The 14,078-nt window shown below is 38.1% G+C and overlaps 1 protein-coding gene across 1 annotated transcript; it reads left to right on the top strand.

Annotated features, from left to right (window-relative positions):
* LOC105160108 lies at positions 1,052–13,092 on the top strand. The gene is made up of 2 exons (XM_011077374.1): positions 1,052–1,110; positions 12,210–13,092. Exons 1-2 carry the CDS (start codon positions 1,052–1,054, stop codon positions 13,090–13,092), a joined length of 942 nt encoding a protein of 313 aa, XP_011075676.1.

Genomic DNA, 14,078 nt, shown 5'->3' with positions numbered 1-14,078 from the left:
GACCAAGCTTTTCTAGCTTAACCGCAAAACATGAGCCCACCTGCCCAACTGTCGGAACCATGCCGCTCGTGGACCGAACATGAAAAAGGGTTGCCGCTCAACCCACCACGGAAATAGGACATGCCTGTCCCAAATCTGGTTGACGACCAAGCTTCTCCTAGCTCAACCGCAAATCATGGGCCCACCTGCCCAACTGCCGGAACCACGCCGCTCGTGGACCGCAAAACACAATCTCGTTGTCTCGTCCCGAGCGCTTGACGGAAACTGCAAGGATAGGATCTCTGAATCCCCATCCGGCAGCAACTCTAAACGCCAGTCTCGCATCGGTACGATTACAAACAGGAATGGGATGTACAAGTCCTGTCTCGACCGCACTAACAAGGTTGGGATCTCCCGCTCCTAATCCTTGCCGACCTGCCTGCCGCACATGGTGCCAATGGAGCCTGCTGCTCCTGGTATCGATGAAGCCTACTGCTCCACTCAAATATCCACACGATAGTCCTCATCGCAAATCTTAGACCAAAGAGCCCATATTATGGTGTCAGAATCCCGTCGAGGAATGTTCACAATCGTGCTCGAACTCGTGCTCCTGATGAGCACCCAACACACACAGCTTAGTGGGCTGCTCCCACTCAAGCGCCGGACAAGTTGTCTTTCACACATAACGGATGCCTATGCTCCTTGGTTTTTGAAGCGTGTCGTCTTCCTCTAAACACACCCTCATCTACCACAATAGTATTTCATCCCAAAACTCTACTCGGCCACACACGGCTCACACTGACAACTGGCCACAAAGGAAAAGGGTCTCAACGTCCACTCCTTGCAAACCTAAGTGTGGCTCGTTTCACGCACCTCATGTGCACTGTGCTTCGGCTCTTGAACATTCAGCGCGTCCTTCTCCTCACGAAGGTTCTTTAGATTGAGAAGATGGCCCTTCATCCACCCCTGTCAGCTCAAGGTGGTATCTCTCCCACCAAAACGGCCACACCGCGTAGACCGCCTCCTGGCTTGCGGCAATCCGCACACATGGTTTTTACCCTCATTCACAAACATGGCTCTCGCAGTTCACCCGACGCATCGGCATGTCCCCCTCTCACTCAGGGAAGCCAAGTGAATTCTGAAGTCCGAATATGAATCTACGGAAAAGAAAATTCTGCACTACGGTTGACAGCTCGCCCACACATCTGCGCTCGCTCCCTCACCTGCCAACCAACAACAATGAAGTTGGACCATAGCCGCTTGCTCTCTATAGCAGCCTAAACGCGCACAAAGGACTCTACCCAACATGATCTTCACAGTAGACGTCCCCCAAAACCAAACGTTGTTAAACGGCCTAATCTTGTCCCAACTAACGATCTCAACTGATACCAACTCGCCTCTACTTCAGGTAGAACGCGTGTGCCCAATCAGATAGGCACAACTTTCAACTGGAAGTTCTCATCCTCCAGGCTCGCAATTCACCTCGTCCCGTGAAGGCAACAAGGCTCTTATACCACTTGTCACAGGCGTGCTCGTCTTCAATGCAACGGAATGTAATTCTCATATATTTTTTGCCTGTGCGGCCCCAAAGGTGATGCCCAACCATCGTCCAGCCTATGCACACATCAGAGTATCGCGACAGTCTGTGTGCTCGCTGAGGCTCTTGACACCCGTGCCTTTGCGTCTCGCACACAATCTTGGAACCTGTCGACGCATTGCTCAATGGCAAGGAGCATCCTTGCTCCGCTTCGACATTGCGGCACTACGATTACACCCGCAACACCTATCTCATGCCCAAACTCACTCGGTATATCCTAGGCGTTCGCCTTCGTCGTCGTCCATCACCACAACAGATGGCCGCCTTGCATGCCTCGCCCGAGTAGGACAGCATCATAAGTCCGAGGCCCAACCAATATGCCGACACCTTGCCATTCTCCCGCACGGCTATGCCGGACATGCCTTCTTGTCTTTCGGCTTTGGCTTCACAATATGCCCACAAGTGCGGCGTCGTCCCATGACTGCCTATCCTTAACCAACGGACCCCCATGGATGGCTAGAACTCGATAGCGCATTCCATGAGTTGATCACGAGGTCTTTTAATTCTTGCCTCGATCACCCATTAACACGAGAGGTGTTGCCCCAGATATCCCGCAGCCCGCGGGGCAACCTTGCACATCACATGGAGCCTCTCGGCAGTCTCGACGCCCAACGTAGGCCATCCTGGCCCTACGCTGCCCGTCAGGTTTTCAAGCCCTTCGGGGACTCTAGCGCTCCTCTCACGAGCTGCCTAGAACCGACTGTTCAAGGCCCCCATCATGCCCCTAAGAGATACTCATTTAGTGCAGACGTCTTCTCATGTACCGCCGTCGTGCACGGGGAGGACCGGCTGTGGCTTACCGTATCATGTCCCCCTTATAATAGGCTTAAGAAAATAATTTTTTGTTCCAAGAGTAGAACACTCAAAGGGCCGAGGAGTGCACTTTTTCAACATCTCCAAGGATAAAGCACTCTACTCCACACATCAAAGCACTCTACTCCGCATATTAGCTTCTACTCGCGCCCAAGGTTGCGCTCCATCATCGCTACGTGCTGGCCGACATCCCCTAGTCGCCTGCACGTCATCCACAGGTAACAACCAACCTGTGAGACCAGTGTAGTAGAAGAAATATGCTTCATTGAGTTCTTGGACAAATGGCCTTGTCCGTTATACCAAACGTCATTATTACATGATATTACCTAAGATAGGCTGGAGTTACAACTAAAATGAACTCATGAAAGTTTATTACGTTTATTTTCATCACAAGTGGTAGTGTCCAACAGTTGCGCATCTAGGAGTTGGTGCCAAGCAGGCCTACTTATCCCACAATTTCATTAATTTGGTATAGTAATTTGTCACCGACATATTTCCTTGCACGATGAATCTGATCTCACATTGTAATTGATAGATTGATAGACCATTGCTCTCTCCATATCGAGCTTCTAATTCCATCCATAAATCCCTTGTTGAACTAACATACATGAATGCCTCAACTATATCTTTTGAAATAGAATTTAGGATCCAAGTTGTCAACATGGAATGAATACAATTCCATTTCTTAAACCCCTCTGAAACTTCAGCAGGTTTGACCAAGCTTCCATATATATAAATTCCAGCTTCATTTTCGCAGCAAGAGCTGCTATCCAGGTAGGATGGTCAGATGAATAAAGCTATAATTGTTAGAATATGTGACCTGAAAGCCAATTAGATTGGCACACTTGTAATCTATTCTGCCAGTAACTCAATTTTATATAACACTATATAGTGAATAAAATGAGTATTGACAATTGACATTTCATTTGTTGTGCTCATTACACATTTGTTTGCATTTCTTTTAAACATCACAACAAAGCCCATAGAGCACTTTAACAGTCGTACAACAGTTGGATTGCGCATTAGATAGCGGTCATGAAACTAACTGTCTAGGGTTGGGTCTGAAATGTTCCAAGTCGAGGACCTCGAGAATGGGCAGTGAGTGTTCTATGAAGACTTGCACTAAGAGTCGTATTGATTTGATGAGTGTCGTGTTTCATCGGCAACAGATGTGGGACGTCTATGCAATCTTAATGGATCGACTGGCTAGGTGTCGAATCGACTGAACTGACTCACGGGGATGGTCATATGGAAGCCTCAGAGCCTTGGTTGGTATGACTCGAATCCCCTGCTTCGATAGTACAGGAGTAGTCCTCAGACTTGAGGAATTACACAGTCTTGTGCATGCGATGATTGTATCTTGGATTTGTGCGAGAGGTGATCGTCCCAAACATGGTCATCATAAGCTTTGTCCAGTACAGTCAAAGCATGTAGCGAGAACGGTGAGTTCGTCCCAAAAAGACGATTCGTCCCCTGTCAAAACGTGATAGAGGTATCTCCGATGCACTTGGAGATGCGTTTACGCTCTATAAAATTGCGGCTATTAATTGATCGAATAGGAAAAAGAGGTTCCTATGTTGAGTAATTTGGCGTAACGCGATCTCAAGTATTAAGCATAGACGCCTAGTCGAGGATGGGAACCGACACCCAATTCCATGCCCTAGACTAAGGCCGCCAGATAGGAGACAGAAGGACCGTACCCGTATGGACTCGAGAGTCTAAAAGTTCATATGGATATTCGCCTAGTCTCTAGTGCCATGGACGGTTGCTAAACGGCTACCCATGGTGATGGGCTTTCTTGATGAAGGGTTGATGGAGAATTACTAATTAAATTAGATTTAATTAATAATAGTGTTTAACACCAGCCATAGTCTAGCTGAAAGGTGAACCTAAAGAGTCAAACACAAATCACTAAGAAGGGACGGCGAATGAATTAGAAATTAATTTCATAAGTAATTGAATTACTTATTAATGAGAGGGGTCCATTGGATGGAGGAGAACAAGAATAAATTAATAAGATTAATTTATATGGGGCTTGCCCTTATTATTTATTAATAAAAACTTATTGGACTCATATATTTAATTTGATTAAATATATGATGGACATAATTAAGTTGGCTTTAATTAAATTAGATATAATTAGAATTATTGGGCCTTGTATTTTATTTAATAAAATCGGCCAATGCAAGCCCATAACTAAGTTGGTGGAAAATCTTAAAAAAGGAAATTATTGACTAACAAATTCACTTTTTGGAAAGTGCTATATTAGTCATCCTTTATTTGAAATATCGGATTTTATTACCTTATGGATGATAGGATGAACCTAGACACACTCTAATACATCCACTCAGCCGCCCCTCTCCAATACACACTTGCTGTTTTTTTTATTCCAATTTCTTTTCTAGCAAATTGAGTTGAGGGATCCCAGCTCTGGTGTGGTATGGACATAACTTTAGAGGTTCTCTACGTTGAAGCATTGCATGAACAAACCAAACGAAAGAGGTTCGAAGTAAATCAAATCAAAGAGGTAACTTTTCATTTATGATTTATGTGCCTCTCATTTTTTTTTCTTTTACCATTAGCCCCATTTAAGTTATTGGTATTGTGATTAACTATATCGAATCCTCGAAAACTCCAAGGGTACACCCCTTGGAATTATGATTTTATTATGTTTGGTTTTTATTTCCAAATTTCCGCATTATCGCTTTCGCTTGCGCATTCTTGGGCTGATCCACTCGCATTTTTTGGTGTTTTCAGTAAGAGTCATATCTACTGTTGTTTGGTTTACAATTGCACTTTGATTCACCGGAGCAGTCTGAGTCTCCACAACATTCCCTTCCATTGCCTCTGAACCTCTAGGCGCCATTGAGGAATATAATCAAACATAGTTTGTACATTGATGAGAGAAGTATGCAGAGACCTTCAAAAGAAGGTTCTGATACCATGTTGAAAACTGCAATTGTAGTGAAAAATTTGTTGAAGCCATGGAATGTTATGAGCAAAAATTCCTGTGTATTGATTGTATTCAATTATTCTCAATAGTGAGCTCAAGGAAGCTCGACTTTAAAAATAGGTCCAAAAACAGCACGGAAAAAGGAATAATCAACTAAAAACCTAACTAACCCCAACTCAAGATGCAGAATAGGCCAGGCAACCTCCGACAACCTATCATTTTTCTTGTTCTCTGTACATGACCCATTTAATGGCATCACGTATAAAATCAACAGCTGGAGCTACAAAGAACCATGATGCACCATAAAAGATTCTCAGAGGATGATCCATCCATCCAACAACTTGTGGACCGGCATTTTGTCACCAAAAGTGACAGATTGTGAGTTTAAATCTCCGTTTTTCGCTCAGGGAGAAGTAATCATCATTAACTCATTCCCCTTTGATCTCTACGCCTTTGTGTACTTTAAAGAAATTGAGGGCACGAAGTTGGCGAGGCAAGGTCTGCAAGGCCACGTTCTTCATGGGAAGCCTTTAATGATTAACTTCGCTAAACCGTTTAGTAATTTATTGATTTTCTTATTTTATTGTTTTCCTACTTTTTCTCTACTTTCCATGTCTAAATGACACATATATTTTTTTAAAATAAATATTTCATATCAAATAAAAATTATTAAGCACTAATATCTTAAAATACGCAGAGAATGTTTACAAGTATTTATGGACCAAGCTGAATGTTTAGTTATCAAGTAATTCTAGATGAAGATCGTGTTACGTTTGGATAATAAGGTCGAATGGTGGCATCATTTTGATTTGAATATTATAGAGGCTCTATTGAATTTTTTGGTCCTATAATTAGAGGTGTTTGGTGTTTTGGACCTTCAAAAAATGAAACTTACTATTTGATCTATTATCTTCATTAATTTTGATACAAATTTCTAAATTTGTCCAAAATTAGCACGTGCAAAATCTGTTTTTATATAATCCATAGTATTGTTGGAGGGCACCATACTCAATTAAATTCAAACAAATCCAAACTACAGTATCCAACGCACCCATGCAACCATCCACACTCGTGTCATCACCATCCTCGGGGCGGTGCATACACAAAATCTCTTTATAAGAAAAAATCTATATTTTTGGTACAATTATTAGCATTAAATTTCATCCTTTATTTATACATTTAGCATTTTTAATCCATCAATTAGTGAAATTTAAAAATTATCAAACAATGCTAATATTGAAGGGAAATTAATTCTATCTTGAAAATTTCTAGGTGAATCTATTGTTTTTATATATATGTATGTATGTATATTGAAATGATAATTATATGATAATATCAATATCTTACTAAATTGATCGCCAATGCATCAGTTAGACAATATATCGATATTCAATTTATATATGAATATAATAAAGAATAATATTTAAATAGATTATAATAAACTCATATAAAGTGAGTGAATTACTCACATATCTGATGGGATCTGAAACCATCACCCTACACTTGTTCATGAAGCCTATAAGTGATAAATTAAGTTTAAAAGTTAGTCAAGAATTGAAATTTTGACATGATTTTGGCTATAATGAGATTTTAGGAGGATTTTTCTGGGACAAATTGCATGAAATCAATCAAACAATAAAGGATTTTAAGCAGTAAATTGCATAAAATTGGTTGAGTCTTGCAATATATAAGAGTTATATTGATACTAGAAAGTGTAATAAAATTATCATAATACAATCATAAAATGAGGACATAAACTTTATCATATCAACAGCACAGAATTAATAAATAATTTTAAAATTTCAAAGTTTGATTTTATAAAATACAATGAAAAGAAAAAAAAAATGAACACAAGGTAACGCAAAAATGAAAGTATTAACTTTAGTGTCCAAAGAAATCTCAAGACAAAATTACTTGACAAATCAATAAATTAAGATTAATAACACACGAGTGTATATAGTAATGAAAAATAAAATGCACGCAACCTACTGTAAATAGAATTGCAAATGAACAAATTATTCTTTATAAAAAAATAGCAAAATACTTCCCTATATTTTTTAAAATGAAGTAATTTATCTTTTCAGACAGGAATGTAAACATTGCTCTATTTAAAAAAAAATTAGGGCCGTAATTTGATTTTCTTCTCATAAGGGATAATTTGACAAATTACAATAGCACCTAAGGTAAACTGCATTAAACCCTTTATTGTAAAGCTAGACTAATATTTCTTAGTGTTTACAGAGAATAAGTCTAATAAATATTATTAAGTAAACAGGACCACTTTAGAACTTTAATTTAATTCAGGGTGAAAGTCATAATATTTTCAAATAATACATAGTATAACTAGGAGGACCAAATGCCATTAAGTTCAGACAAATTCAACAAAATATTAGAGTAACTATTTCTATTCTCTTTCCATTCACATTAGAACCTCCGACTAACCATCATTTATCTTGTTCTCTGTACGATGCAATTATCAGGGGCGCGCTCTACCACTGAGCTAATAGCCCGTCGTGCGAGCCTCCCACTGGGAGCCCGCTATGCCAAAAGCGAGAGAAACCCCATCCCTCTCTTTCCTTTTTTCGCCCCCATGTCCCCACACGGGGGGACATGGGGACGTAACAAAGGGGATCCTATCGACTTGTTCCGACCTAGGATAATAAGCTCATGAGCTTGGTCTTACTTCACCGTCGAGAAATGAAAGAAGACTTCCATCTCCAAGTTTAACTCAAACGTAGCTCCCTTCTTTTTGTTTTGGGTGTGAAGCACCCGTTTAATGGTAACCACATGTAAAATCAGTGGCGCAAGCTACACAGAACCATGATGTGACCGTCACACATTTGCAACGGGAGATTCATCCATTCAACGACTTATGGATCGGCAGTTTGTCACCAAAAGTGACAGTTTCTGAGTTAAAATCTCTGTCTGCAACTCGTGGAGAAGTGATGGGCATTAACTCATTCCCCTTGAGTCAGTACGTCTTTGTGCACTTTAAAGAAATCGAGGGCGCGAAGTTCGCGTGGTAGGATCTGCAAGGCCACGTTGTTCACGATAAGACTCTAATGATTAACTTCGCTAAACTGATTGGTCATTTTTTAATTTTAAGTTTTTTGATTTCTCTATTTTTTTTCTACTTTCCATGTCTGAAAATAAACTTCTTTAAAAGAAATATTGCATATCAAATGAGATTATTAAGCACTAATATCTAAAAACACGCACAGAATGTTTATAAATATTTGTGGAGCAAGTTGGATATTTAGTTATCAAGTAATTCTAGATTAAAATCATGTTAAATTTAGATAATAATTTTGATTAGTGGCTTCATTTTGAATTGAATATTATAAAGTCTATTAAAATTTTTGGTCCTATAATTAAACGTGTTTGGCGTTTTAGACCTTCAAAAAGTTACACTTATCCTAGTAAATTTTTCGATTTGCTAACACGTTGTTTGCTAGAAATTTCTCAATTTGTCAAAAATTAGCACGTGCAAGTCATGTGCTAGCATAAATTTGATAACATATCCATGACTTACATGTGGAGCTAATTTTTAACTTTATGACAAAATGTGTCCTCAAATCATGAAATATGCAAAACTAATGGGCCAAGTTGCAAATTCCATTTCTTAATGGACCCAAATGCCAAACAACTAAAATTACACCAATCTCTTTATAAGGAAGAACCCATCCATCAATTAGTGAAATTTAAAAATTGTCAAACAACGCAAAAATTGATGGAAAATTAATTCATATTTTTGAAAATTTTTGGGATGAATCCATTATATAAATATATGGTAATCACATAATAACATCAATATTTTAATAAATTTATTAGTTTGACAATATATCGATATTCGATTCATATATTAATATAACAAAGAATAATAAAATAAATTATAATAAACACATAAAGTGAGTCAAATACTCACTTGTTTGGTGGGATTCGAACCCATCGCCTATGAGTGATAGGCTAAGACATCGTTAACCAAAAGTTTAGAAGTTAGTCAGGAATTCAAAACATGACATGAGTTTAGCTATAATAAGAGATTTTAGGAGGATTTTTCAACGGCAGGTTGCATAAAATCAATAAAACAATGAAAGATTTTTAAGCAGTAAATCACATAGAATTGATCGGCTCTTGCAATATATAACAAGAAGAGTAATAATAATTGTAAAAAGAGTAATAAAATCATCATAATACAATCATAATGTAAGGATATAAACTTTATCATATCAATAGCATGCAATTAGTAAATAATTTTAAAATTTCAAAGTTTGATTATATAAAATATAATGATAAGGAAAAAAAATTGAACACTAAGTATGCAAAAATGAAAGCATTAGCTTTAGTGTCTAAAAAAATTTCAAGATAAAATTGCTTGAAAAATGAACAATTTAAGATTAAAAACACAAGAAAGTTTGTAATAATGAGAAAAAACTGAAAGCAACCTCCTGTAATTATTATAGAAAAGGAATAAATTATTCCTTGTAAAAAGAAATAGCAAACTACCTCCTTATATTTTTTAAAATAAAATAATTTATCTCTTTAGACACATATGTGAATTGCTTTATTTTTAAAAAATATAGGGAGGTAAATTGATTTTTTTTTCATAGAGAGATAATTTACTCAAGTACAATACCATAGGACGGAAATTGCATTAAACCCTATAATGTAATGCCATACTAATATTTCTTATTGTTTATAGAGGACAAATCTAATAAATATTATTAAGTAATAGAAGGAATTAATAATTTGAATTTAATTCAGGATACAAATTATCATATTTCCAAATATTGCACTATACAACCAAGAGCCACTAAATTTCATTAAATTCAGACAAATCTAACAAAATATTGCAGTAACAACCCCGCTCATACACGTACAAAACCTCAGTTCACCACATCCCCATCGCACACAAATCTCTTTCTATTTGTTTTTTATTCACATGCGAACCTCCGCCGGTCCATTATTTTCTTGTTTCTGTACTTGACCCATTTAATGGCATCACGTGTAAAATCAGAGGCCGAAGCTACACAAAACCACGATCCGACCGTCAATGATTTGCAACTGGAGATTCATCCATCCAACAAGTTGCGATCTACAATTTGTCACCAAAAGTGACAGATTTTGAGTTAAAATCTCTGTTTGCTGCTCATGGAGAAGTGATCAGTGTTAACTCACTCCCCTTACATCATTACGCCTTTATTCACTTTAAAGAAATTGAGGGCACGAAGTTGGCTAGGTAGGGTGTGCAAGACCACGTTCTTCATGGAAAGTCTCTAATGATTAACTTCGCTAAACCTAGTGCATGATTCATTAGTTTTTTTATTTTTTGACTTCTCTATTGTGTAAATACTTTTCTCGAAAGTTTAAATATATATTTGAGCCTGTAATTTTCTACTTTTTATTTTTGAAATGACACATAAACTTCTTTAAAAGGAATAATGCTTATCAAATGAGATTATTAAGCACTAATATTTGAAAACGCACACAGAATGTTTATAAGGAATAAATGTTTAGTTATCAAATAATTCTACATTAAAATTGTATTACTTTCAGATAATAAGTTTGATTAATGGCATCATTTTGAATTACATATTATAAACGCTCTATTGAAACTTTTTGTCCTATAATTAGAGGTAATTGGTATTTTGGACCTTAAAAAAATGAAACTTATAATTTGATGTATTATCTTCGTAAAAGTTTTGCGATTTTATAACACATTTTTTGCTCGAAATTTCTAAATTTGACGAAAATTAGCACGTGCAATTTATGTGCTGATGTAAATTTGAGGATATATTTGTGACTTGCACATGTAGTTTTCAATAATTTTCAAATTTTTGGCAAAATATATCCTCAAATTAATAAAATTTATCCTCAAATTTAACCGCAAAATGTATCCTCAAATCATAAAATTTACAAAATTAATGAATCAAATCGCAAATTATAAATCTTACAAATATGCCAAATATCTATAATTACATGACTAAATTACAATATTGCTTATTGTAAAGCGTATCATTGTAATAGTGTATCACGTCCATTTTCGACTTTCAATATTGAATCTGTTGCTTTTTAGGACTTCATTTATCTTGGATTGTATGAAAATAAATTTCTTGACATAGTTATTGTTAGAATTGGTAACTGGATAATTAATTAGATTGGTGTTTTCGTAATTTATTTAGTAATTTTGTTTGAATTTAATATTGAATTAAATTAATATAGTTAGAATTCATTTGAAATGTGTTTATTGTTTATATTATTATGCTTTATTGCTTTAAAATTGCAACAAAATCCACAAACCAATCGTACAATCTATATAGTTGGGTTGCGTATTGATTGACAGTTATGAAACCAACTTTTGAGAGTTGGGTCTAAAATGTTTCAAATTGAGGATCCATTAGGTTTGTGTTGCATTTCATTGACGACAAATGTAGGATGTTTATGCAAGTTTAATGGATAGTTGACAACGGTTATCAATTCAACCGAACTGGCTCACAAGGTGTCATCCTTTGAGGCTTGGTTGGTACATATGACTTGCATCCCTCGGCCTCGAAAGTATTGGATTTAGTCCTTGGACTTGAAGAACCATAACAATCACATGCATATAATGGTTTGTATCTTGGGCTTGATAAAAGACGATTGTGTCTTTAATTTGGTTATTATATGTCTTGAGAAGTGTAGTCAGAATTTAATTAATTGAATTAATTAAATTTGGGCTTAGCAGCTTGGATTGTTAACTAGGGCTTTAGTATTATTGACTTTCCTTTTCTAGTTTTATTGCTTGTCTTGTTGCCTAGTACTAACTTGAAGTCGCCAAGGCACACCAGATATACCCCCTCTAAGAAAATTTTCTAACAAGTATTGCAGATTTCATCGTGAAAGGGGACACAATACGGAGGAATTCTTTCAGCTAAAGGATGAGATAGAAAGGTTGGTGAGACAGGGGTATTTCCGAGATCAGGTCCCTGCCAATTGCAAGATCAACAAAGCTGAAATAAGGAGGAGCAGGTCGAGGAGCCGGGATCGAAATCATGGCCCTTCCAGAACGAATAAGGCCCCCGCTAGCCGAAGCAATGCACCAACGAAGGGGGTGACATATACAATTGTTGGAGGGTCCAGCGCAGGAGATTCACAGAGAACGAGAAAGAGATGTGCCCGAACATTGGGGTCGAGCAGAGAAAGGGAGTTTGTATTGAAAGTAGAAGAAGAAGAAGCCATCTCCTTCGACAGTTCAGATAGACCAGCGGATAGTGGAGACATGAACGATCCGATGGGCATCAAGCTCGACATAGTGAATTTTACTGTTCATAAAGTACTGGTTGATAGCGGGAGCTCTGCAGATATCATTTTCAAGAGCATGGACGATAAGATGGGTCTAGAGAATGCCCATTTGGAACCTGTGAAGACTCCTCTGGTCAGTTTTGGAGGGAGTGAGGTAGCTTCGCTGGGAATGATCGAGTTGTCGGTGTCCATGGGTGAAGAGCCGAAACGAAAAACCCTGATGGTAAAATTTTTTGTAGTGGATACCCCATTTGCTTATAATGTTATTCTGGGCGGACTAGGTCTGAATTTATTTCGAGCAGTCATCTCGACATATCACATGAAAATAAAATTCCTCACGGAGAATGGAATAGGAGAGGTGGCCTGCGACCAGAAGGAAGCTCGAAAAATGTTACAACTTGTCGTTGAAAGGAGAATCCATTCAGAAGAAAAGAAAGATTGGGGAATACACCGAGCCGCGGCCATATGAAGCTGAACACATGAAACCCAGTTGTGAGTGTAAGGCCGTACAACTCGTTGAAAGCGAACAGGGGAGAACTACGAGAATTGGGGCAAACATGGGAGAAAAGGAAACAGCCATGATTGAATTCTTGTGAAGGAACGTAGACATGTTCACGTGGAGCTCCTCAGACTTTACAGGCGTCAACCCTGAAGTGATCGTGCACAGGTTGAATGTCGGTGCCACAGCACGACCGGTCCAGCAAAGGAAGAGGTCATTTGGGGCAGAAAAGAACAAAATTATAGAGTAGGAGGTCGCCAAGCTATTCGAAGCCGGGTACGAATCTGAAGTTCAATATACTGATTGGCTCTCTAATGTGGTGCTTGTCCCTAAGTCCTCAGGGAAGTGGCGGATGTGTGTGGACTTCACAAACTTGAATAAAGCCTGCCCGAAAGATCCTTATCCCTTACCCTGGATTGATGTCATGGTAGATTCTACAGCGAGGTTCAAAATGTTTAGGTTATCATCAAATTTTTATGGCCAAGGACGACCGGGAGAAGACATCTTTTGTCACCAATAATGGAATTTATTGTTATAACGTAATGCCATTCGGTTTGAAGAACGCAGGTGCGACCTATCAGTGATTGGTGAATAAGATGTTCCACGAGCTCATCGGCAGGACCATGGAAGTATATGTCAATGACATGTTGGTCAAGAGCAAGATGTCGCAAGATCACCTCGAACATCTCGAACAGGCATTCAACATCATGAGGACGTATAGAATGAAGTTGAACCTGGACAAATGTACATTTGGGGTAGCAGGAGGCAAGTTCTTGGGATACATGGTCAGTGAACGAGGAATTGAATCTAATCCCGAGAAGATTGAAGCCATCATGAGCCTGAGATCGCCGACCACAATCAAGGAAGTACAGAAGTTGACGGGTAAGATCGCTTCACTGAACCGATTTATTTCTAGATCCGCTAATAAGAGCTTACCTTTCTTTAAAATCTTGAGA

Source organism: Sesamum indicum, linkage group LG4 (assembly GCF_000512975.1).
Source record: "Sesamum indicum cultivar Zhongzhi No. 13 linkage group LG4, S_indicum_v1.0, whole genome shotgun sequence".
Lineage (NCBI taxonomy): Eukaryota > Viridiplantae > Streptophyta > Magnoliopsida > Lamiales > Pedaliaceae > Sesamum > Sesamum indicum.
The sequence above is the reverse complement of the archived record's forward strand: the minus strand, read 5'-3'. Positions and strand labels throughout refer to the sequence as shown.

Bases quoted from the DNA above. Each gene is read 5' to 3' on its own strand.
- LOC105160108 (XM_011077374.1), top strand. From the start codon at position 1,052: ATGGCTCTCGCAGTTCACCCGACGCATCGGCATGTCCCCCTCTCACTC. The intron at 1,111-12,209 runs GTGAATTCTGAA...CAAGTATTGCAG, and splicing joins CTCTCACTCAGGGAAGCCAA to ATTTCATCGTGAAAGGGGAC.